This window comes from Trachinotus anak, unplaced genomic scaffold, assembly GCF_046630095.1.
Source record: "Trachinotus anak isolate AG129_WGS33_773 ecotype Australia unplaced genomic scaffold, CSIRO_AGI_Tana_v1 ptg000030c, whole genome shotgun sequence".
Taxonomy (NCBI): Eukaryota; Metazoa; Chordata; class Actinopteri; order Carangiformes; family Carangidae; genus Trachinotus; species Trachinotus anak.
This window is the reverse complement of record NW_027273881.1, coordinates 434,470-460,286: the sequence shown is the minus strand read 5'-3', so window position 1 is coordinate 460,286 and position 25,817 is coordinate 434,470. Positions and strand designations below refer to the sequence as shown.

General features: G+C 42.8%; 2 protein-coding genes across 10 annotated transcripts in view; one reads left to right on the top strand and one right to left on the bottom strand.

The window, feature by feature from the left end:
* Nucleotides 1-25,817, bottom strand: part of LOC139612045 (NACHT, LRR and PYD domains-containing protein 12-like) — a 606,901-nt gene that overhangs the window by 154,583 nt on the left and 426,501 nt on the right. For all 4 annotated transcript variants that reach the window (XM_071467168.1, XM_071467170.1, XM_071467169.1 and 1 more), the window contains one exon: nt 13,801-13,977. In XM_071467168.1, coding sequence (XP_071323269.1) covers nt 13,801-13,977 — 177 coding nt within the window. The remainder of the gene's footprint in view (nt 1-13,800; nt 13,978-25,817) is intronic.
* The window catches only part of LOC139612048 (protein NLRC3-like), a 133,223-nt gene that overhangs the window by 69,325 nt on the left and 38,081 nt on the right, over nt 1-25,817 (top strand). The gene's annotated exons all lie outside the window — the stretch shown is intronic.

Sequence of the window (25,817 nt, the reverse complement as noted above, 5' to 3'; positions counted from 1 at the left end):
GCCAGGAGAGGGCATCTGCATTGTGATTACTTGGGCCAGACCTGTACTTGATGGTGAAGTCAAATGTAGCGAGTTGCGCAGCCCAGCGCTGTTCTGTAGCTCCCAACTTGGCTGTGGAGATATGACTGAGGGGGTTATTGTCTGTATACACCACACATTTCTGTCCTAGCAGGTACTCTGATTTTTTCAGTGAGGGCCCATTTAAGCGCCAGAAACTCCAATTTCATAGAGCCATATTTCCCATTACGCTCTGTAGGCCTGAGGCCACAGCTGGCATGAGCTACTGGTCTGACCTTGCTGTCCTGTTCTTGAGAGCACTGCACCCAATCCCTGGTAGCTGGCATTGACCTCAAGGATGAAGGGTAGAGCAAAGTTGGCATAGGCCAAGACAGGGGCAGACACCAACCTGCTTTTAAGGTTCTCAAAGCTCAACTCACACTCCTGTCCATAAGGCAGGTAGGCCCCTTGTTGCAGGTTTCCGGGATTTGGTGCCAGTCAGTTCAGCTACTAGGCGGTGGAGAGGAGCAGCCAGCTTTGCAAACCCCTCAATGAACTGTCTGTAGTAGCTTGCAAATCCTAGAAAGGAATGCAACTCTGACACAGTTAGGTCGCTGCCACTTTGAAACCACTTGCCAGGGTCTGTGGACACCCCCGCCCTGGATATAATGTGGCCCAAGTAGCTTACCTCTGGCTTGAAGAAAGAGCACTTTTCCAACTGTGCCTTGAGGCCCTCTTGCTCTAGGCAGCCCAGCACAGCATCCAGCCATTCGATATGCTCTGTCACAGTGGAGGAAAAGACAACCTCATCCAAGTACAACAACCATGACTGACCATGCTGGTCTCCGAAGATTCTCTCCATTAATCTCTGGAAAGTACTTGGAGCATTGCACAACCCGAAAGGCATCCTGTTCCACTCAAACAGCCCAAAGGGAGTGCAGAATGCAGTCTTCATTTTGTCCTTTTCTGTAACTGGTACCTGGTTGTAGCCTGCAGCAAGGTCCAAAGTTGAAAACCAGTGAGCCCCGGACAAGGCGTCAAGGGACTCTTCAATGTGGGGCAAGTGAAAAGCATCCTTGCGGGTCTTACTGTTCAAGAGCCGGTAGTTGACACACAAATGAGGGCTGCCATCGTTCTTCTTTACCAGCACAATGGGACAGGCAAATGGGCTACTACTTTCCCTGATGATCTGTGCCTTAAGGAGCTGATGGATGTGGGCCTTGACTGCCTCGTATTCTGAAGGAGGGATGCGCCTATACCTTTGACGTACAGGTGCCTCTTCCACTAAAGGGATATCGTGAGAAATGAGGTTAGTGCAACCTACGTCTCCCTCATGATCAGAAAAGACACCACTGTACTTGTGCAGCAATGACCTGACCTGACACTGTCCCTGCTCTGTAAGGGCTGTTAAGTCAACAGCAGCAACCTTGTCCTGTACTGAACTGTTCACAGTCTGGGATGAAACTGTGGCTGCCACTTCCTCAAAACCTGTGGGAGAGCTCACCTGGTGGGCATGAGTCAATGTGCCCAAAACAGTGCGTGGGTACAATAAAACATCCTGGGTCCCCACGTTGACAATGGGGGATGTACACAGTACCATTAGTTGCCATTAGTGCTGGAGAGGCTAAGAGGCCTGCGGGCAAGCCTCGGCTAAGGGGTTCAAACAAGGTGTCCTTTTCCAGGAAGTGTTTGGAGTAAGTGGCTGCCACAATTTTCATGGTACCCCCTGGAACTCTACATACCCTCCCACCCTTCACTTTGACCTGACCTGACCTGACAGGAGGTTCCTTAGCTTGGTGACACTGCTGGAGGGCTTGCTGAATTTGGAGGGGAGCCTGCAACACAGAAGGTAAGTTAAAGAGAGCAGGACCGTGTAGCACAAGCAACTCCCAGCAACATTCCTTGATAATGTTCATACCCAACACACCAGGAACTGAGGGTACACCGTGTGGGGGATCCTTGACCACCAACACCCCCCGATTGGGAATCACTCTACCACAAAGCTGCACATCCAACTCAAAGTAACCTATGTATGGTATTGATAGCCCATTAGCAGCACTTAGCCTCAGCCAGTTACAAGAGTGGAGTTTCTCTGGGCCCCAAGATTCAAAATGCTGTACAAAGAACCTTTCAGTTATAGTTGATACCATGGATCTAGTGTCAACCAAGCATGGAACTGGGACCCCACCCATTGAGAGGGTAAGATGTGGGCAAACTGCTACCAAATTTTCAGAACCATCCTCTACAGGCTCAGAGCCAGAGAAGCCCCCACCCAAACTTTGGCTCAACAGTTCAGGGGGTGGGAGTTTCCCTGGTCCTGTGAGCAATCCCTGTCATTAGCAGTGAAGCGGGCTGTGGCTAAGGCTGGCTGGGGCCTTGTAGCTACATATTTGCTCCTACACTCCCTAGCATAGTGACCAGGCTGTTGGCATCGACAAAGGTCATCCCTCCTGTAAGTTTTAGTAGCATTGTTAAGGGTTGCAAAACTTTTGGTAAGTTGGGTCAACTGTTCTTGCTGATTTCTGAGGATCTCTTTTAATTCACTTAGCTCAGAGCTAAAAGAAGAATTACTTGCCTTGCTATCAGCAGAATGGCCTCCTTGAACAGTGTGTTGGAAACTAATTGCAGTGGGGACAGTAACTTCTACCCCTCCCACCCCCTGGCATCCCTTCTTGTTCCCACCTAATGGCCTCACTACGGACATCAAGGTGGCGGTAGGATGACCTCGGACAAATTGTTTCAGTTCCCTGCGTAGAGAACAGACACATACTCCACAAACGGATCTCTGAGTAACACTTCTTTGTTCACCAACCCATCAGGGGCCTTTTTGATAACTTTATCCATCAGACACAGTAAGGCATGAGAAACTTCTTGCAGAGTTTCCCTCCTTTTGTTGCCTTCTTAAAAAAAAAAAAAAAAAAAGTCTTCCTGCAAGGACACATGACCTACTACACCCACACAGTTCCTGCAATATAGCCTGTATCTTAGCTGGATCTTCTCTCTTCCTGAGACCGGTATTTAATTTCTTCCCTTGCCTCCCCCTCTAAATGATCATACATAAAGAGTGCTTGTTCAGATGAGGATAGGTATCGAGCCCGGGTACAAGCCTGGACCTCTTCTATCCATTCAACAATGTTCAGACCAGTCTTAGCCCTGAGTCTAAGTCTCTTAGCTGGGCGAGTTCCTCCTCCATGGGGAAAGAGCAGAAGAGAACAACAAAGCACTGGCTTGCAGTTCAGGGATCCCTCCAGGACCCGCTGCTGTTCTGCCCACAAACAAAATCAATACAACTGAATAAACCAACTGGGTTACAAAACAAGAAAATGCAAAACTACACGTCTGTTAGAGCATCCTGCCGACAAGACGAGAATGTAGCGGAGCGGGGTTATTTTGAATAGTGGTAAATAGTTGCGACAACGCCACCTGGGGAATTGCACCCCAAGAAATACAATGGAAAGCCCAAGATTCAAATTAAAGGACTCACAGGTTCGTTGGCTGCTGCAAATAGGACAGAGACGTGTTTCCAAAATGATAAGGAGTTTTTATTTAAAATGGCAGGCTAGAGAAGGAAAAAAAAAAAAAAGAAATTAATGCACACAATATTAAAACCAGAATGACTGTTAAGCAAATATGTTCATGAAATTATTTTTCTTTAAAACAATTCTTTATTATGTTCTCTAAAACAGTGCACAGCAAACTGGTGGAAAGCCCTGGACGGACGGACGGACGCACGCACGCACGCACGCACGCACACACGAAAGTAAAAATGAAACAAAATTAATTGAGCAACAAAACAAACACAACCCAGTTGGTTAACAGAGATAAACCAATATGAAAACAAAAAGTAAATACAAGCAGAACAGCAGCAGGTGAACCTACCAAAAGACAACACAACTTACATAGTTTCCTAGTTCCCCATGCTGCAATTGTGGATTTTGTAGCTCATCCTACTCACCACCTCTACTCACAGGACTTAGGAATGGCAGGCTCCTGTAGCACACTGTTCAAACTGCTAAAACAAAAACCATAAAGTAAATGCACTGATAAAACTGATAATCTTATATGACTAAGGTCACATACCTGTTGGTAAACAGCAATCACACCACTGACCAGGGAGGGAGTGAGGCAAAGGCTGAGCAGGGCTCCCAGCTGCCTTTTATTTGGCCCTAATTAGGGAATTGGCTGAGGAGAGGAGTCAAGCCTGGAGCTGCATTCAAGGGTGCAAAGTGCAGCACTCCACTACACTAACAACTTCATCCATTTGATATTTGTTCAATATCTGTTTCTCTGCAGAGCTGCATGAAGCCACTCAACATGTTACAGAGTCAGACTCTACTGTGGTGTCCTGCTCAGCCACAGCTCCACCTGCTTCAACAGGAACACTGCATGTCCCACCACCACACGTCTGCTTCTCACAATACAACACTGTCAGCGTCACCAACACCAAGCGTACAGTCGCTGTCACCACTACAGCCGTGCTGTCAGGTTTCTGTGGCAACAGCACACAGGTTAGATGTGCAGTGCGAGTGCTCTCTGTTCAGAAAGAGGTGTTTCCCATGATTCCTGGGCTCAAACACACGTCTGCTGATGCTGAGTGACACTTCCAGAGATTCATAGACTGAGAAGGATTTTATGATTCTGATGTGAGTCTCTTTTCCGGGTTTCGATGAGGAATCTGGATCTATATATTTAATTTCCAGGACCCAAACACCTGAAGTCACACAGGAGAACAACAACAACTTCCTGGATGATTTCCAATGACATCTTAGGAGCAGTGTTTCCAGCTGTTTTCAGTAAAGCCTGTACATACATACAAGATTATTAATAGTTTTAATCTAAAGATAATTCAATTATACTGACTTTAATTACCTATATAATTAGCTATTTTTTTCAAGCAGCCCCTCAATGTGCATCTAAATCTAACACTAATATTAAAAACACTGTTTTACGCAGACTGTTGAACAGACTGTGTAACTGAAGTATTAGTATTATGAACAGAGCACTGGAATTCATTTGCTATTCATTGAAAAGTTGCCAAATCTAGTGAGAAAACTGCTAAATTGCCAACATCACTCAGTAGGAAACTTCCTTAAAGGGGCTTTATGTATTGATTATTGATTATGTATTTATTATGTAATGGTGATAAATGATGACTGCTGATTGGAGGAGCCACCTGGTATTTTTTTGTGAAGGGCCCCACCACACTGTAGAACCACCACTGGTCATTTACATTCATTTTTCCCTCATCAATCTAAATTCAATCATGACAAAGTGAAAACAGAATTTCTGAAGATTTTTTTTGGAGATGTATTAAAAAGGAAAAACTGAAATATCACATTTCCACAAGTATTCAGACACTTTGCTGTGACAGTTGAACTTTAGCTCAGGTTCCATTTCTCGCCATCATCTCTGAGATGTTTCTCCACCTTGACTGGAGTCAGTCTGTGGTAAATTCAGCTGGTTGGACTTATTGTAGAAAGGAGCACAGCTGTAAAATAACACAATGTGGAAAAGTGGAAGGGTCTGAATGCACTGTAACTCTGTGACAACAGGTCTGTCCTCACCCCCGGATAATGAGTCTGTTGCTTCATGAAGAATAATCTACATAGTAGTTTTGATAGTGATGTTTTGTGTCTCTTTTTATGCGTTTATGTGTTTGATTGTTTATTCAAAAAAAATAATAAAATAAATTTACTTTTAAAATCCATGTGAACAATTTAGTAAAAAAGTTGTGGATGAAACTTGGTTTCTTGTATAGAAACACAACCTACTTTCCCATACGCAGTAGAATAAGAATTACTGAAGCTCTGTTTTCTTTCTGCCCTGGACTGTGGTGATGTTATATGTATAGACATGCTGCTGTCACCACTCTTAAGCCCTTACATGATGTATATCACTCTGCTATTACATTTTTTAATGGGGATACCTACAATAGCCATCATTGCACTCTGATGAAAAGGTCGGCTGGTCCTCTTTCACCATGAGATGAGATCAACACTGGTATATATTCATCTATAAAGCACTTTTAAATAGATTCCCAAATAATTAATGTAGGAATTCAGCAAACCTGCTCTCAGGACTGGATCACGCTGCCTGTTCCTCAGGTCAGTTCTGACCTTGGAAAGACAGCTTTTAGATTTTGTGCTCCAGATTCAAGGAAGAATCTACAACATCCTTGATAAATACATTATCAGACAGCTTCATAATTACATGTCAGACATGCTAACATTAGCTTCAAGTTCAGACAGACTGACAGTTATGTGTTGTCAAGCAAGAGAAATCAGTTCTGAAATGCAAAATAACAGAATTTTAATCATGTGATAAAACATGTGATTAATTGCAATTAAATTCAGTGATTAATCATGATTAAGGAAACATGAATGGTTTGACAGTCCTACTTACTATACTATGATGTTTTTAATGACATACTACATTATGACGTTTTTATGCCTTACTATACTATGACATTTTTTAATCACATATTGTAGTAACATTTTTTTAATATTTTCATGGCTTACTAAACTATGACGTTTTTATGACACACTATACTGTGACATTTTTAATGCCTTACTATACCATGACGTTTTTTATGACATACTATTCTATTACATTTAATGTCTTACTAGACTTTGACATTTTTACGTCTTACTATCCCATATCATTTTTTATGACATACTATACTAATCAATTTTTATGACTTACTATAGTGACATTTTATCCCTTACTATCCCATGACATTTTCTATGATATTTACTACCTCACTATACTATGACATTTTTCATGATAAACTAAAATATAATGTTTTTACGGTATATCATCCTAAGTTTTTTTTATGACATACTATACTATGATATTTTTATGTCTTACTATCCTGTGACATTTTTTATGACATACTATCCCATGGCCTTTTCTATGACATTTACTGCCTTACAATATTATGATATTTTTATACCTTATTATGCGATGAAATTTTTATGACATAGTATCCTGTGATTTTCTCATGAAAAGAAAAGACATGAAAAATGTCAGAGTAAGCCATAAAAATATCATGGTATAGTATGTCATAAAAAATGTCTATGACATTTCTATGCCTTAATATACTATGACATTTTACTAAATGCAAGAAAACATGCATTTCATTTTTCATAGCCAATATTTTATGTATTCAGAATTCTTTATCCCTCAATTTACCATCCTCCTCCTTCCCACTATCTTTTTGTCAGTGGAGGAAAGTCAGTAAATACTATAAAACTATTATAATCATACACAATATTTCCAAAGACAATAATAATAATAATAATAATAACAATAATAATAATAAGAAGAATAATATAACATCAATCTTTATACAGTAACAGTGTTCAGTCCGTGTCCCTCAGTGACCACAGGTCTGACTCACAATCAGTAAAAACCAAACAAAAAACTCTCCTCTGGTTTTGGTGAGAAACATCAGTAGAGTGTGAATCATTTTCTCCTTTAACACAGTCCATCAGTCTGGCTGTATCGTTTAACGAGGGTGAACAGTCCATAGCTGATCATCAGACTGTCATTATGTTTTATAGATCTGGAGGTTTCCTCCTGCAGCACTGGCTCCCTCCTGAATGTCCAAGAACCTCATCCTCTGCCTCCTGTTCCTGGGCTCCGTCATCTACAGACACATTACAGTACATTCAGTTCACTCTCTGGAATCACAGCCACGTGTCAAAGGTCACAGTGAGGAAAAACTCTGCAGGTGAGTTTGCTTTTATCGGTCTGTCAGGAAAACTACTTCAAACAGCAGAACCAGAAGAGCTTCCAAGAACTAGGGCTGGTTCTCATAGTTGATTGTGGGTTTCACTAAGGTCAGACTTTAACCTGTCTGCTGAACCTTTTCTCTCTCCTCACTCTCTTTATTTTTATTGTAGAAAAATTTTTTCTCATTTCTAGTTGATGCTTTCACTAATAGAAATGACAAACATCACTAACAGCAGACTGCGTATTCATTTCATGCAGGGATGGGGTCTGACAGCTGTTTCATTTCATCAGACATTTACTTATATCTGCCCCCCACAGGTGAAACACCTGGTCTCCAGTGTCTCCTCCTCCCCCTGTTCTTTGCTCCTCAGGTTGGCAAATGTGTCAACGACGATGCAGATTGATGACGATGATGATGGCGATGAAGTACAACAACAGATGGTACACCATCTGTGCTGGAACACACACACACACACACACACACACACACACACTACAGTAAAGCATAAAATCGTTTACAGCTCAGTTATAAAACATTAATAAGAAAAACATTTGGGTTGCCAGGTTGTGCTGGTGATTATCCTCCTCCTCCTGTAACACCTTGATCATGCAGACTCAAGTTACAGAGCATCTGGACCAAAATCATCTCATAAACAGTTTAAATTAAAGTCTCAAACTTTTATCATCAGTTTATTAAAATGTATAACTGCAGATGACTCACTGACTTTTGCTGCCGACTCATTAGAAAGTGAGAGAGTTGTTTTCATGATTACGAGCTGAACAATGAAACACAGTCACTGACAGAGTGGGAGCTGACCAGTAAAAACAGCAGGGTCAGTGTCTCGGTGCAGCCGGTCTGTTTTGGTTCCCATCATTCTGTTAACACCTGATATTTCAGATTTGTGCTGTGAAGCTCCACATTGTGTTGACTGACAGAACTTGGTGTTATGGTTTCACTGATCTGTCTCTGTCTGTTTAAATCTCTATGGACCGAGTCCCCGACAAAAACCATGTCAACTAAACCGTCCCACTGCAGGGTCCATCCAGCGTTCACACTCCACCTGTTTGGTTATGGACTCTGGTGTGTTTGTGTGTGTTGTGCTCTCAGCTGACACCACCTGAAAATGATGACTGACCTCAGGACTGTGATTAAACAGCTCTGAAATCCATCTGGTAACGTAAACCGTCAGGGAAGAGATCCTATGACTGATCTGGAAGCCTCACAGTTCTGAAGTTAAACAGACACAGTAACTGTCCTGCTGGAGCCTGTTTCTTCCTGTCTCCACCTGTGTACCTCACCTTCCTGTTCCAGTCCTTTCATATGACACTGATAAGAACTTTGAGCTCTTTGTGACCTGCTGAGTCTTCTGCCACTGGAGTCCGTCCACTTCAAGCTTCATCATGAGCTGTGTTCAGAGATGCTCCTCTTGTAAGTGGCTGTCTGAACCTCTGTCATCACTGAGCTGCTTCACCACAGAGCTGCTGCTCACTGGATGGTTTCTGTTCCTGCAGGAGATCAGCAGCTGCTCAGCTCTTCAACCCACCAACAGTCAGAGTCACTGAGCTCTGTTTGGTCAGGAGACAGGAGAGGAAGTGATTGGCTCAAGGGAATCACCAACCAGCCAATCAGCAACAAGTTGTCAGTGTGGGTGCAGACCATGAAGTTTCAGAGCATGGTTCAGGTTAAAGCAGATAATCACTCAGGTGAGCAGGTGAGTGTGAGTGAAGGCCGGTGCAGAAACCGTGGAGCTGCTTCACTCTGTGCTGACACATGAAGACTGACAGACTCTGCAGGACAGGTGGTCCCTCTGGGCAGCAACAGGTTAAACATGGCTCTAAAATGTTTTTCAATTCAACTTTATTGATATAACATATAGATAACATACATAAACAAAGTGATTCACACAGGATTAAAACAACACAATAACAAAAAACACTGAAAAGACATCTAAAAGAAAGGTAGTGGAAGACCTTAGTGATCTGCATGGAACATAAAACCAAAGAAAATCTCATGTCACAACTTTACAGTGGTTTCTGAAAGGTGCAGAGAATCACAACAGTCTAAACAGGTAGTGATAAAAGTGTGAGTGAGGATTCTGAGTGACTCTGGAAACATTTCTTATTTCTTCCTCTAAAGATCTGAGGCTAAAGTGATCCCAAATATGTGATTAGTGTTTTCATTTGTTTGCTGAGACCAAACACAAAGTGTAGATTTTCTCTTGCTGCTTTTAAAAGGTTTTTACACATCCATGTGTTAATGTTAGTGAGACAGGTGATGAGAGAGAGCATTGCAATGGAGTCATTTGGGGAAACAGAGATGTACAATTGTGTATCATCAGCGTACAGATGGCACGCAATATGGTGATGGTTGATACTGTTTCCCAATGGGAGCAAATATAGTGATAACAGGATTGGGCTGTGAATGGTTCCTTGAGGAACACCATATTCAGTACTGTGGGGCCCATTAGGATATTCACCATTCCTATGGCTGTTTCATTAAATAAGAATAAATCAGACTAAAACACAGTCAGAGACCGGCTCATTTCTCATTTACCACTTTGATTACAGCACTCTCTGTGCTGTGGTTTGCTGAATAACCAGATTGCAACTTTTCTAAAATGTTATTGGTTAAATGTGAGTGGTTGATTAAAAACAATTTTCTCTCAAAGAAATGTGTCTGGAATGATTTAACTGGCAGTCCAGATTGATCATTGACATTTTAAAAGCAGTAGGTTTCCTGAGTTCAGAGGACTTTATTAGTCTTGTTGTTCCTTAGGAGAGAGTCAGGTAGCAGATTGGTTGACATCATAGCTGGGAGCCCATGACAGTTTGGGTGTTAATATTTGCTATGCTGGCTCTAACAGAAATGTTTTCTTTAAAACTGTGCTGAGATTTTCTCAGTTGAAAGTTGAGTTAGACTGAGAGCAGGTGGTGGATTTAAAAGATTATCAACTGTTTTCTGAATTAATCATCTCTCTTTCCTGACTACATAACTGTTAATTAAAACCCTATGTTTAAAAATATACAAGTGAACATGTGATTTGCTTTTCCTCTGTCCTCTCTCAGCTTTTCAACAGCTTCTTTTTCCATGGTGATTCGATTTGTGGTGTTTTTTGATCAGGAGTAACTGAATCAAAAGAGAATCTTAAATTATCATTGGAAGCAACAAGGTCATTGAATAAGTCAGTAGTGGTTGGAGGAAATGTGTTCAAATGATTTGCTAATTATGGTCATTGATAATGCTGCACTTCACATCAACAGTCTCTGGATGTAAAAACAGTCGTGTTAAACAAAGACAAGAAACAAGTGAAATGCCAACATTAAAACCTCTAGTAAACAAAGCCCAGAGTATTTCTGTGGATCAGCTGTGAATGACAGCCAATGAGAGAAGAGAGGAGCTGATGAAGATGATGATGCTCTCACCAGCCCTGGGTTTTACCTCTCAGGCTGAACTAAACCTCTGATTGGTGGAGGTGGTTCTGGCTCTTGAAACTCTACTGCCCCCCTCACTGTGTCGGTGAAAGTTTAAGCTACATTTGAATTTACACTGAATTATTATTCTGCTACAAACAGCAGAACTAAACACCAGTCAAATAAAAGGCTATAAAGAACAGGAAGTAAATATAAAAACATTATTTACCACACAGAAGGACTTAAAGTTCTGTTAATTAATGATGAATTAAACCAATGATACTTGTTGACTTATCATTAAGATATATAGACATGCTCATATGACAAGGCTGGGAGATATGGCTAAAAACCCTCATATCTCAACAGGCTTAAGAGAAGCAGTAAATGTGCAATAACAATACAATACTATGAAAATGTAACAGTAACATAATGAGTAGATTTGAACTTTAACTTACTTTTTACTTTCATCTTAAAATATTTTAACTTCTACTGGAGTAAAAATCTTTTTTGGTTTCTGTTCACTGCAGGGGCTGGTTACAAATATTTAGCATATTCAACATTATGAATATGATAATTTACTATATCTTCTATAGTGTATTATTGAATACATCAATAAAATGGAGGATAAAAACAACATGTTCCTCCTGTACAATAATATCTTGTAAAGTTCAGCTGAAGAACATGAGGCTTCAAAGTCTGAGTCAAACTCATCTTCAGAGTTCAAGTCATTTTACTGTGAAATTCCCTCTTTGTGAAGCTCAACAAGGAAACTGTTCAGAGCTGAACTTGATGAGCTTTGAGTCCAGAGACACTGATGATGCTCTGTCAGATCCAGAGGAACACACAGGGATGATGGTGGACTGGACTCTGTGTGTGACAGTGGAGCTGTTCTCAGATCAGTTCAGACTGCAGCACTGAGAGTCATCTCCACTTCTTCTGGTTCCTCTGTCAGTCACTGCTGGATCAAGCTCTCCTCTCTACTCTTACCTGTAGAGAGACTTCCAGCTGTGTAGAGAAGAAGAAAGCAGAGGAGATGAATCAGTGTTTACAGAGACTCACTTCATCAGTCAGTGATGCAGCAGGGACTTCAGTCCTGTTCAGACCAGATGTGCAGCAGCTGCTTCCTCTCAGCTCTCATGTTAACGTGTTGGAGTGAACACACTGAGCTGGAAGCTCACAGACCTGCAGAGACGTTCAGCATCAAGTCTGTTCACTCTGCACATTTCACTCAGTCCACAGTGGAAACAAAGTGCTGAGTCAGCAACAGGTCAGTGATGGATTCACTCCTGTTACCTGTCAGCTGATGCCACTTTAAACACAGAGTCTCTGTGTGTTGATCAACATGTGAGCTGCTTCTGAAACATCACCTGACTGAACATGGAGGCTGTCACTAAGAGCCAGGGACTGTCAGGCTCCATCACACTGATCTCAGAGCTGTGACACAGATGAAACTGATCAGCTGTTTAGTGTTGAAACCAGAGAACAAACAGTCTCAGATCAGATTGGACAGTTTGATGAATGAGGACACTGTCTCTGTCCATCTGTGAGGCTGTCAGCTGGAATCAGCTTTATTTCCTGTACACATCAACACAACAACAACAGTCGTCTTCACATCAACTCACACACATGATCACAACAAGCTTCTGGCTGCTCTGATTGGCTGACTGTTGTCTCTCTGTCTTTCTGTCCAATCCTGAAGCCTGTCCCCGTTCTCCTCTCACAGCTTCACTGAGGAAAGCAGCCACTGAGGAGGTTGGAGGTTCACAGGAAACACTGGATCTTTGCTCTGATACTAACTGTGTTTAGTACAATACTGCTGAGAGCAGCATGGACTGACTCCGCCCCTCTACTGACCTCAGAGTCTCCAGTCTACAGTCTGGACTCTCCACGAGACCACGGAGATCCTTCAGGGCTGAATCCTGCAGGTTGTTGAGTCTCAGGTCCAGTTCTCTCAGATGGGAGGGGTTGGACTTCAGAGCTGAGACCAGAGAAGAACAGCTGATCTCTGACAACCTGCAGTTCTCCAATCTGAATAAAGAATCAAAGATGTAGATCAATGATTGATAATCAATCAGATTTGTCCTGATCAATGATCTTTGTCTAAAATGAGTAGAGTGACTTTGTCCTGCTGTTATTGTGGATCATCATCATGTCAGTACAACACAACATTGTCAACACAACAGTTGTGTGTGTTGTGTTACAGATGAAAACACACACACACAGTTTGATCAAACAGACATTAGTCCTGACACTTCACTGAAATCTACTGAAAAAAAGATGATTGTTTCTTCACTTTCTTTGGACAAATATTAGTTGTGAGGATCTTCTGTATGTTGTGATAAAAATGAATTGACTTGAACAACTAACACTGGACATTTTCTACAGTGGATTTAGAAAACATGAGTCCTCTGACTGAGAGAAATACGAGTGTGTGAGCTGTGAAGGTTGAACTGAAGTGAACAGACATTATTCATGACCAGTGAGTGAAATGAGCTGAAACTGAAGAATCATTCTCAGTCTGAGAGAAGAACAACTGGAAACATGAGACAACAACTATTTACAATGTCATTCATTCATTCACAGTCAATGGATTCAACTTGTGTGTGAAGCTTCATTAGCTGTGGATTCAAGATATAAGATCTACAACAGTGAACTGACCTCAGAGTCTCCAGTCTACAGTCTGGACTCTGCAGAAAACCACACAGACCCTTCACTCCTTGATCCTGCAGGTTCAGGTTGTAGCCCAGGTCCAGTTCTCTCAGATGGGAGGGGTTGGACTTCAGAGCTGAGCCCAGAGAAGAACAGCTGATCTCTGACAAACTGCAGCCCCACAATCTGAATAAAGAATCAAAGATGTAGATCAATGACTGATAATCAATCAGATTTTTCCTGATCAATGATCTTTGTCTAAAATGAGTAGAGTGACTTTGTCCTTCTGTTATTGTGGATCTTCATCATGTCAGCCTTCTACACACATCATCCAAATGTCAGCACAACATTCATACAGTTGTTGATGTGAACACAGGTTGATCAACGCCCACACCCCCAGCGGAGAGCCCGCCACGCACCGGAGAGGTCCCAACCTCCCAGCCCCCCCAGCAGGAAAGACCCCAGCCCACCGCAGTGGCCCGGTATTCCGGCCCCAGTGATCCTGCTGGACAAATGGGGGAAGGAGGGCGGATGGAGTCCCCACCCCTCCGCCGGGAAGTCAAGCCCGGGTAGATAGAGAACAGCAGGCCTCCCCGCCCAGCCCCAAACCCAATCCCCCAAATTCGCAGGTAGGGCCCAGAGCATCCCAGAAATTCCCGGATTACCCGTCAGAGCCCCAGACCATCGCAGCGTGGCCCAGCTCCCCACATGGCAGGCTCCCCGCACAGTCCACAGGGACAGATAGACAGGGGGTTCCTCGACCCACCCTCGCCCCACCCTGCCTCTGGTCTTGGTGCAAAGTGTGTATGTGTTGGTTGCGTATGAGTGCGTGAGTGAGTTGGTGTGTGGGTGACTATAGGGCATTAAAATTGGGGGAGCGGTCAGGGCATGGCACCGCTAGCAGGCGGTTGGGTCCTACCTGCCCTTCCCTACTCCCAAAGCCCTAGTGTCATATGGCTTGTGGGCCGTGTGGATGACTAAGGTGTATTAAAATTGAGGGAGCAGACGGGGCATGGGTACTCCACCGCTGGCAGACAGCAGAGTCTCACCTGCCCCATCCCGCCCCCCAAGGCCCTAGTGTCGTGTGATATCTAATGTGCAATTAAAATTGAGGAGCAGCACGACAACAATAGCAGGGCCAGTGGGCAGTCCTGCCCCTCAACCTGCCTCATCCCCGTACCACCCCTCAGAGCCCTAGTGTCATGTGGAATGTGGTGTGTGGTACAGGGGAGCAACAAGGGCAGGCGAGGCATGCACCCCCCCAGTGGGGCCAGATCCCCGACTGGCCCCAATATGTTCCCCATACCTGCCACGCCCAGCCAGCCGGGAGCCCGAACCGGGGTGCCCAGAGATGCCTTCAGGCACGACCCCCGCAGGCGCAAGCTGGAGGGGCACAGACCCACCGCGCATGGCGAGACCCCAGTCATCCAGACCCATCGATGAACAGGGAGCCGCTCCGGCCAAGCAGGTCGACCAGAGCCCCGCCACCCCCAACGACACTACGTAATCAGACTAATTATTGGAGTCCAGATGTGTTCAAATTCTGTTAATTGATTTTCTTTACAGGCAGACATTAGATTACTATTAGATCATGGAAACATGATCTGCGTTATGTTTAAGTTCTATTTTGACTTCCAGTTCAGGAGGATTGTTTTCTTGGCCATGGTTAGGACTGAGAAGCATGTGAGATTTTTTTTGTGTCCATATTAATGTTAGTGAGGTCACCAAACAGGCAAAGTGAGGGGGAGACAGGGATGGGATGTCCGAGGTGCGTCGATAGGTCTTCACAAATCCTCTGCCAAAAAATTGCTGACCCGTGTGCAGTGCTAAAAAGCATGCAGATAGTTATCTGGTGCGTCATTCTTGCAGCTAATACATCTGTTAGTATTTCTGATACCCATCTGGAACATCCTTTGTCCTGTGTAGTGTGCTCTGTGGAGAATTTTGTACTGTATCAGCTGCAGGTTGGAGTTTTGAGTCATGCTGAAGGTGTTTGAGCAAATTTGTATCCAGAAATTGGAATCTGGGTTGATGAGTAAGTCTTTTTTCCATTTGAAAGTGGGGAGTGAGAGAGTTGTCTCTGATTCGGCTAAACTTACATACATTCTAGAGAGTAGTTTTTGGAACGGAGGTTTTAAAAAGTTTGCTATTGTTGGTGGGAGTTATAGGTCTAATTGCTTGAGGTTAAACCTAGCTTGAATGATGGATTTAAACTGAATATATTCAACGTATCTGTTTTTGTCAATGCTGTAAAGTTCTAACATTTTGTCAAATGGGATCATATGATTGTCTTGGAGAATATGTTCTAATTATCTTATTCCCTTACTATACCATGTTGTAAAGTTTATAGTTTTTTTTTATTTTGCAGGATGTCAGGATTGTTCCAGATGGGTGAGAGTTTGCACAGGACCAGTGAAGACTCATTCATTTAAAGAAATTCCAACCAGGCCATCAGTGATGTGCTGATATTGATGCTCTTAAAGCAGGGATATTGTTTGATGATGGGGCTAATAAATGGCAGGTCTTGGATTTGGATGGTGTTACAGAAAGTTTGTTCAATGTCCAGCCAAGGATGGTTAATTTGACTTTGTGTAGTCCATTTAGGGATATATTGTAGTCTATTGGCAAGAAAGTAATTGTAGAAATTTGGAAGCTCCAGACCACCTCGATTTGGGGGTTTTTGTAAGGTTTTAAGGCTTATTTGTGGTGGCTTAGATTTCCATAAAAATTTGGATATTATGGAGTTCAGTGATTTGTACCAAACCTTGGGAGGATGGGTCAGGACCTTTGAGAAAATGTAGTTGATTTTTGGCAAAATCATCATTTTGTTTGTTTCTACTCTTCCCATAAGTGATATGGGCTGAGTACTCCACCGAGTGAGGTTATCTTCTATTTTTTTAAGTGGGGGAATGTGATTTAAATGGGTCAGGTGTGATACCTTGGTGGAAATGTTGATGCCAAGGTATCCGATGTTTGCACCAGATTGCAGTGGAATAGTTGGGTTGAACTGGAGGTCAAAAGCTATGGGAAGGACAGTCAATTTGTTCCAATTAATAGAGTAGTCTGAGATGGATGAGAATTTATCTATGAGTGTTATAGTCTCAGAAAGAGAGGCATGTGCGTCTTGAAGAAAAAGTAATACATCGCCAGCGTAAAGGCTAATTTTATGAATCAAATTTGCTGATTGAATCCCTTTAATATTATTATTTTGCCAAATTGCAGCTGCCAGTGGTAGCTAGAAATATGGCAAACAAAGAGGGAGAGAGTGGACAACCTTGTCTGCTGCCTCTTTCAAGTTTGATCATTTGTTTTGACGCATGTGCTAGGTGAGCTGTATAATGTTTTAATCCAAGATAAGAAGTTATCACTGAATCTGAATTTCTGTAAGGTTGCAAAAAGAAATTTCCAGTTGACCCTGTCGAAAGCCTTTTCTGCATCCAGTGAGACAAATATAGCTTTCTTAATTTGTATGTTGCAGAAGTCTATTAGGTCAATTAGTCTCTGTGTGTTGTCAGTGGACGGCCTTAAATTAACCCATTTTGATCTGGATCTATTATGTAAGGTGTTACTTTTTCAATTCTACTAGCTAGCGCCTTGCTGATGATTTTAAGATTGCATTTATGAGTGATATTGGACGATAACTAGATGGAAGTGCAGGGTCTTTGTCTGGTTTAAGGAGGAGATTAATATTTGCACTATTCACATTTGGAGGAAGTCTGGTGGTTTCAGTAATTTCTGTAACCATTCTATGAAATACTGATGCCAGCGTAGGCCAGAATGTTTTGTAGAATTCTGCTGGAAAGCCATCTGGAGCTGGGCCTTTTCTGTTATGTTGGAGGGCATCGTGGAGTTCTGCAATTGAGAGAAGTGACTCCAGAGCCATAATTTGCTCTTTGTTTAGTTTTGGCAGATCGATATTGCTCAAAAACTCCTCTATTTCAGAGTTTGATGGGTTAGTGTTGGATAAATATAAGTTTTTATATAAATTCCTGAAAGTTTTATTTATCTCCCCTGGGACCTGAGTTGTTTTCCCAGTGGAGTCCGTAACTGAGGAGATTTTCTCTTTTATTTGTTCTGTTTTAATTGGTTTGCGAAAACTAATTCTTTTAGTTTCATTTTAGATTTTCTCAACTCATTCAACAGGTGTTCCTCTTGAGAGGCGGCATGAGCTGCTTCCAAGGTTTTAATTTTCTGATCTAGTTCTATCTCAAGTGCTTTTTTCTTTTTTTTTTTCTTGTGTGATGAGTATGAAATTATTATGCCTCGTATTACAGCCTTTACCATCTCCCAGAGAACACAAGGAGAGATGCCGGGCAGGTTGTTTGCTTCAGAAAAAGTTGTCCACTCTTTTTGGAAGAATTCAATATCATCAATTCAATATCAGCAGCAGCAGCAGAAGATCTGTGAGACTGTTGCAGTTTGATTCTCATCAACTTTCTGATTTTAACATCAAACTCTGTCAATTCTCTGCTGCTCTGAATCACAAACACTGTGACTGCTCTCATCCAGGGGCCGAGTGGGACCCTTCATTTTACCTGGAGATCACCAGTCCCAGCTGTTAATAACACACAAAGACAAACAGCAGCTAACACAAGCACAGGGCTGCTGCCCAACAACTAGCAGCTAGCTATACTAGCCACATTTAATATGAGCTGAGCACAGCTCCAGTCAGTGAACTGACCTCAGAGTCTCCAGTCTACAGTTTGGACTCTCCAGTCCAGCACACAGCAGCTTCACTCCTGAATCCTTCAGGTCCCAGTTTCTACTCAGGTCCAGGTGTCTCAGATGGGAGGGGTTGGACTTCAGAGCTGAGGACACGACTTCACAGTGAGTCTCTGAGAGTCCATAACCAACAAGTCTGTGATGAGAGAAAATATAAAATGTGTTAGAATAAAATCAGACAGTTTGTAATAAAAGACACTGAAGTTAAAATGCATCTGATGAGAAAAGATGATGATGTGATGAACATCTGCTCTTCACATCTGTGGCTCAGCTCATCTGATCTGATTGTGTTTGACATGAAACAATAATTCTCATCACTCTCTCTCAGACCTGCAGAGTTTCATGGGAATCTTTGTTGTGCAGATGAAGGAGGGAAAATGATGTTACATTTCTGCTTCCATCATATGATTTGATCCAGAGTCAGAATCTTGTTGTGAAAAACAGTTTTATTCTCCACTGTTTTTAAACTGACTCCAGATTGCTTGGCTCTGCTGCCTCTCTGTAGAAGTCAACACACACCACTGCATAAAACACATCCGGCTCATTGTGGTGAATCAGTGGCAGCGCCCACGTTGATCCATGAACAAACTGTCCTCAGTAAAACACTTGTGATCAACACTTAGTGGACTCTACAGTTACAACCAGGAAGCGTCTGCTCCGTGCAGCAGCAGAGGAGAGTCCAATCACAGAGCAGCAGAGTCTGATCACGTGATAAGAGGAGAGTCGACCCACAAGACCATGGAGGAGAGCTTGGTGTCCAGCTCCACTGCTTCACATTGAGTCAAACACATAATGACCCTCACCCACTCAGGTCTGGTGGGTGAGGGTCGATTACAAAGCCTGTCGTGATTGGTCAGTGAGGCCAGTCCCTGCACGTGCTCACAGCGCGCTCTCATACTCACCCTGAAAGACACACAGAGAGGGAGTCTGACCACAGTCCACCCATGATTTTTGTGTGTTGATGTGGTGGTGGCCTGTCACAGATAAATCAGTGTGTGGGAAACACTGAGGTCTAATCTACAGATACTGAGCCCACACATGTCTTAATGTCCGGTGGGAACATTTCCACACCGTGGCATCCCTACTCCAGAACATTTCTCCTGAGGTCAACTCAGTCAACAGTTCAATCTAATCTCTGTTTGCTGCCTGGTTTTCACAGAAGGTCCTCACAGAAACATGACACTGAGCTCTGGTGTGTAGAAGAAGACTGAATCCTCCCATTCTGCTCTGATAGATTCACACCTGTGTTCTTGGCTGAAGCTGAACATTTCCTGATACGACTCTCCTCTACAGCAACAAGAGAGAAAACACCTGGGACTTTCTGTCTCATTCAACACAATCTATGGAAAGACTTTAAAGCTCCACCATGACACTTGAAAAAACACAAGTTCACTCTTCAACATGAAAAGTTCAATAATCAATAAAGCTCAGCCTTGATCAGGTCAATACACTCAGGGGTTTACATCTCCACTCTTGGCATCCCCGAACATCCTCCATGCTCGTCATGACTTCAGTCATCTGTGGAAAATGATTCAGGTCTTATACAAACTTTACTAAACACCTGCTAGAACCTGCTCATTAGAGCTTCACTGCATTCACTGTTCACTGTCAAACACTGATGACTGTTGTCATAGAAACCTCATGAGTGCTGAACACAGACTTCCACAGATTCATCACTGCTCTCCTGTAACACTGTCACAATGGACAGTTTCAACAAAGCTGAACCAGAGACATCTTCTTTTTTCATTCACACATTCTTCTTCCTCACAAAAACCTGCTGCCTACATTACCCACAATGCACCTCAACCACCAACCCTAAGATGTTAGATTAAGGTGTGTTATGCAGCAGAGATGAGGGGGGGCTACAGAGGTCTGGTGTCCTCTTCAGACTCCGCCCACACTGACTCAGGTGACATCACTTGAGGACAATTATCAGACTGCACAGCTGGAGACACTAAAGGTTTAATACTACTGTTTTCTCATATGCAGGTGTCCTCCCCAACACCTGGAAACACCTGGAAACACACACTGAGGTGTAAGATCAGTGGAGCTGCTTTAATTAGTTTCATCAGGTTTGAATTAAACCAAAAAGATTAAAAACAACACAGAACATTAACACATCAATGAAGCATCCAACAATTATTACAAATAAACATAAACATCATGTCTGGACTCACCGAGCCTTCCTGCAGTTCCTCACAACTGGGATCAGTCTCCGTTGTCCCTCCTGTGATGTGTTGTACTTGTCCAGGTCCAACTCATCCAGAACCTCCTCTGACATCTGCAGCATGTAGGCCAGAGCTGAGCAGTGGATCTTAGAGAGTCTCTGCTTTGATCTGGTCTTTGACTTCAGGAACTCTTGGATCTCCTGATGAACTGAATGGTCCTTCATCTCCATCAGACAGTGGAAGATGTTGATGCTTCTGTCAGGAGAGATTTCATCACTGTTCATCTCCTTCAGGTTGTTGATGGCTCTCTGGATGGTTTCTGGACTGTTCTCTGTCTGACCCAGCAGACCTCCTAAGAGTCTCTGGTTGGACTCCAGAGAGAGGCCATGAAGGAAGCGAACAAACAGGTCCAGGTGACCATTGTTACTTCTGAGGGATTTCACCATGGCTGCCCTCAGGAAGACATCCAGGGTTAAATTAACATGTTGTTTTCCCAGGAAGTTCTCCAGGACCTCTGTGTTCCTGTTGGTGTAACAGTGGAACATGTAGACTGCAGCCAGAAACTCCTGAATGCTCAGATGAACAAAGCAGTAGACTGTTTTCTGGAAGATCACACTCTCTCTTTTGAAGATCTCAGTACAGAGTCCTGAGTACACCGAGGCCTCTGTGACATCCAGACCACACTGCTCCAGGTCTTCTTGGTAGAACAGGATGTTTCCTTTCTCCAGATGTTCAAACGCCAGCCTCCCCAGCTTCAGAAGAACTTCCCTCTCAGCCTCCATCAGCTCCTGTGGATTCGTCTCGTGTCCCTCATCATACTTGAGCTTCTTCCTCTTTGTCTGAACCAGCAGGAAGTGTGAGAACAGGTCAGTCAGGGTCTGGGGCAGCTCTCCTCTCTGCTCTGTAGTCAACATGTGCTCCAGAACTGTAGCAGTGATCCAGCAGAAGACTGGGACTTGACACATGATGTGGAGGCTCCTGGACTTCTTGATGTGTGAGATGGTTCTGTTGGACAGCTCTTCATCACTGGATCTCCTCCTGAAGTACTCCTCCTTCTGGGCGTCAGTGAAGCCTCGTACCTCTGTTACTCTGTCAACACATGTAGGAGGGATCTGATTGGCTGCTGCAGGTCTGGAAGTGATCCAGACCAGAGCCGAGGGAAGCAGGTTCCCCTGGATGAGGTTTGTCAGCAGCAGGTTGACTGACGATGTCTGTGTGACATCAGACACAACCTCCCTGTTGGTGAAATCCAGTGAAAGTCTGCTTTCATCCAGGCCGTCCAAGATGAACAGAACTTTACAGACAGCCAGCTGCTCTGCTGTGACCTTCTGTAATGTTGGATGGAAAACATGGAGCAGCCTGAGAAGACTGTACTGCTGCTCTCTGATCAGGTTCAGCTCCCTGAACGAAAGCAGAACCAGCAGACTGACATCTTGGTTCTCCAAGCCCTCTGCCCAGTCCAGACTGAACTTCTGCACTGAGAAGGTTTTTCCAATGCCAGCGACGCCATTGGTCAGAACCACTCTGATGTGTCTCTGTTGGTCAGGTAAGGCTTTAAAGATGTCGTGGCACTTGATTGGAGTGTCATGGAGGGTCTTCATCTTGGAAGCTGTCTCCAGCTGCCTCACCTCATGTTGGGTATTAACCTCTTCACTCTGTCCCTCTATGATGTAGAGCTCAGTATAGATCCTGTTGAGGAGGGTTCCACTTCCTGTTCCATCACTTCCTTCAGTCACACGTTCACATCTGCTCCTCAGACTGATCTTATGTTGATCTAAAACCTCCTGCAGACCACTATCTGCTGAAAGAGAAGAGACAATGTCAGACTGAAGACAGAGAATCTGAGAATCTGCTGATTATTTTCATCAGCTACAGAAAAACTAAAGAGCAGCAAAGAAAAGCTTTTTAATGTTGTGCTTTTTAGAATCATCTGAAATGTCAGTGCTGTGTGATAGAACAACTGACACTGGAGAAAACAACAGGTCCTGGTTTCAGACATGAAGACATCAGCAGACACATGTTCAGTCTCACTTTGTACAGTACTGGTTTGACTGGCTGCCTCCAGTCCAGGTCTGGTTCTGGGTCTTTGTCCACACTGGGGACAGGAGGGGTCTCCTGAAGACCCAGACTGGTCCCAGTATGAGGTGAAGCACTGTCTGCAGAACAAGTGTCCACAGCTGGTAGAGACTGGATCCTTCAGGACGTCCTGACACAGAGCACAGCAGGACAGCTGCTCCTCCACAGAGACACCACTCCTCTTCCTCCCTCTGTGAAGACATTTCTTCCTTACTAACATGTCCCAGTCAAGTATGTTTAATAACTGAATCATCTTCATCTCAGTTTACAGTAGAAACTTTCTCTTACTGTGAGTCTGAGGGTCCAGGTTCAGGACTGAAGTGTGGAGGATCATCTTTGGACCAGTCACTCTTCACAGACAGACAGTTGGATCCTGGAGACTCTGCTCTCAGTTTGTGGTTCTGACCTCTGCAAACACAAACATGTTGTTATTCATATCAAATCAATCACTGATCAATTCTCTGATTCAATTCAATTCAAAGGCACTTTACAGGGTAAGGTCAAGATCTTACTTTGTTACAGAGAAAAACCCAACAGTTCCCACAAAGAGCAGCGCTTGGCGACAGGGGGGAGGAAAAACTCCCTTTTAACAGGAAGAAACCTCCAACAGAACCAGGCTCAGGGTGGGGGGGTCTGCCTCGACCGGTTGGGTTTAGGAGAAGATAAAAAAGGGAGGGTGGGGGGAGGAGAGAGGAGAAAAGAGAGACAGAGACCAGGAACAACTGTCTAGGTAATGGTGTTATCTGATGACAGAGTCATTGTGAAATTTGATTTATTTCCAAGTTTGAATTGTTTATTCACATTTCATTAACACTTCTTGAACATCTTATGAGTTGAATTCACTTTTTAAAAAAATAATTAATTGCAATGCAAAACAAAACCAGTGGCAGAAATTCACAGTCTTAACAAACTCAAAATCTGCTGAGACATATTTTCTGCCATAAGCTACAGACAACAGAGCTCGTGGTAAAGTGCCAGAGGGCCTGCAGAGATGACACTTCTTCACCAGGAGACTGGAACATGGCTCCAAATGAGTTGGTTGACAGGTGCCCTCCAGTGTAAGTAATGCAGTGTAAGGACATTGTTCAAAGTTTTATGCAGGTAATAATTTAACTGATGTTTATAGAAGTTTAAATTGGGGGTTAATAGTCCCACATGGTTTAAGCCTCATGGAGGAAGCAAATAGAGAAATGATCACTGGTTGGTCAGTGATAATATTCTGAGTTACACTTCACAATCCAAAATTTCCAAAGCACCTTGTCAGATCATTGTTTTGTAGATTTTATCTTAGAACCCACAAGGAAAGAAATGAGAAAGAAAGAATATTGGAAGTTTGATGCCAGTTTGTTAAATAAGGAAGGATATTGTGATAAAATTAAACAAATAATAAGGGATATTGAAATTAATGATTCAACTGAAGGTAATATTTGCAAACTGGAATTTATTAAATTCAAAATTAGAGAATTTACCACAAATGTTTGTAAGAAACTAAAGAGGAAAAAGTATGAAAGTAAATTTCTCCAAGAAATATCTCAGTGTTGTATGAAACAGATCTAAACCTTCAGGAGAAAAACAAACTGGAGTTACAAACCAAGTGAGATGATCTGTGTCTTGAAAGTGTCTGTGTCTTGTGCCTTTATAAGATCAGGAGCCAAATGTCTGGAGGCAGGTGAGAAAAACTCCTCATGTTTTAGTCACTTAGAGAAAAGTAGACAACAGAGAAACTCAAATACAAGTCTACTGATAAATGGAGTCCAATGCAAAGAACCAGAGAGTTTAGAGAAAGAAGTGTTGACGTTTTCCTCCGATCTGTGCTCCTCACTTCACTCTTTAGGTGATGCTGTCCCCGTCTTTGATAGAATCCAGGATGGTATCCCACGTATTGAGGATCCTTCAGGGATTTGTGTGAGACAGAGTTAAAAACTGAGGATTTGGACTCAGCGATCCTGAAGATGGCTTCCTACAAATCTCCAGGGACAGATGGCTCACAGCTCAGTTTTATCAGCTCTTTTGGAAAAGATCTAAGAAATGTATTATTTAAAGAGTGGATAGAGAAGAATGAACTGATGTCAAGCATGAAACAATCAGCCTGATTCCTAAATCAGGTAAAGACAAAAGAAGTTTAGATCATTTCAGACCAATCACTTTGTTGAACACTGACTATAAAATACTCTCAGGGGCTATTGCTGCGAGACTGAAGACAGGTATTTGGTCCATAATTAGTGAAACACAGTCAGGATTTTTGAAAGGAAGGTCAGTTCATAATAACACAAGGCCTGTATTAGACCTTCTTGATTGTAGTGAAATAATCCAAGAGAGTGGGTTTATTTTATTTCTACATTTTTACAAAGCATTTGATTCTGTGGAACATCAGTTTATACTGGAAACTTTGAGGTACTTTGGTCTTGGAGAGACGTTTATTAAGATGTGGATTTGAGATTGAGGAGGTGAAGGTGATAAGGGGAAGATATATTTCACTTCCTCTCCCTCCTGAAGTGAAAGAGGTGAACTTTAAAATCTTAAATGAGATTTACCCAACAAACAAGTTGTGAAGACTGAGGTTTAATCTTGATGTGAAGAACTGTGTGTTCTGTGAAAATGAGGCTGAAAGTTGGAACATTTATTCTTCCACTGTGGATCAGTCTTTCTGGAGCGACATGTGGAGCTGGACACAGTCCAAGAGGATCATTTACAAATGCAGGTACTTTAAAACCAAACCATGTATGAATCATTGGCTGAATGAACTGAAATCACTATGCAAGTCTCTGAAGCTGATAAAGGATGATAAGAAAGCCCTGAAGTTAGTTTATTCTCTTGATTTATTTCAATGAATCTTCTTCTTAATCATTTCATGTACTTCTGTTTTTTTTCTCTGAAACTTTGACTTTATTTATTTAATGTGCTTCTGCTCAACCTCAGTTTTTCCTGTGAAGAAGCTGAACTGCCTTGTTTGTTTGTATCTTGATTTGTTTATGAATAAAGTTTATATCATAAAAAAACTACGGCAGCTGTTACAGGAAGTGACATCACTGCAGGAGCTCAACACTAAACACTGTTACA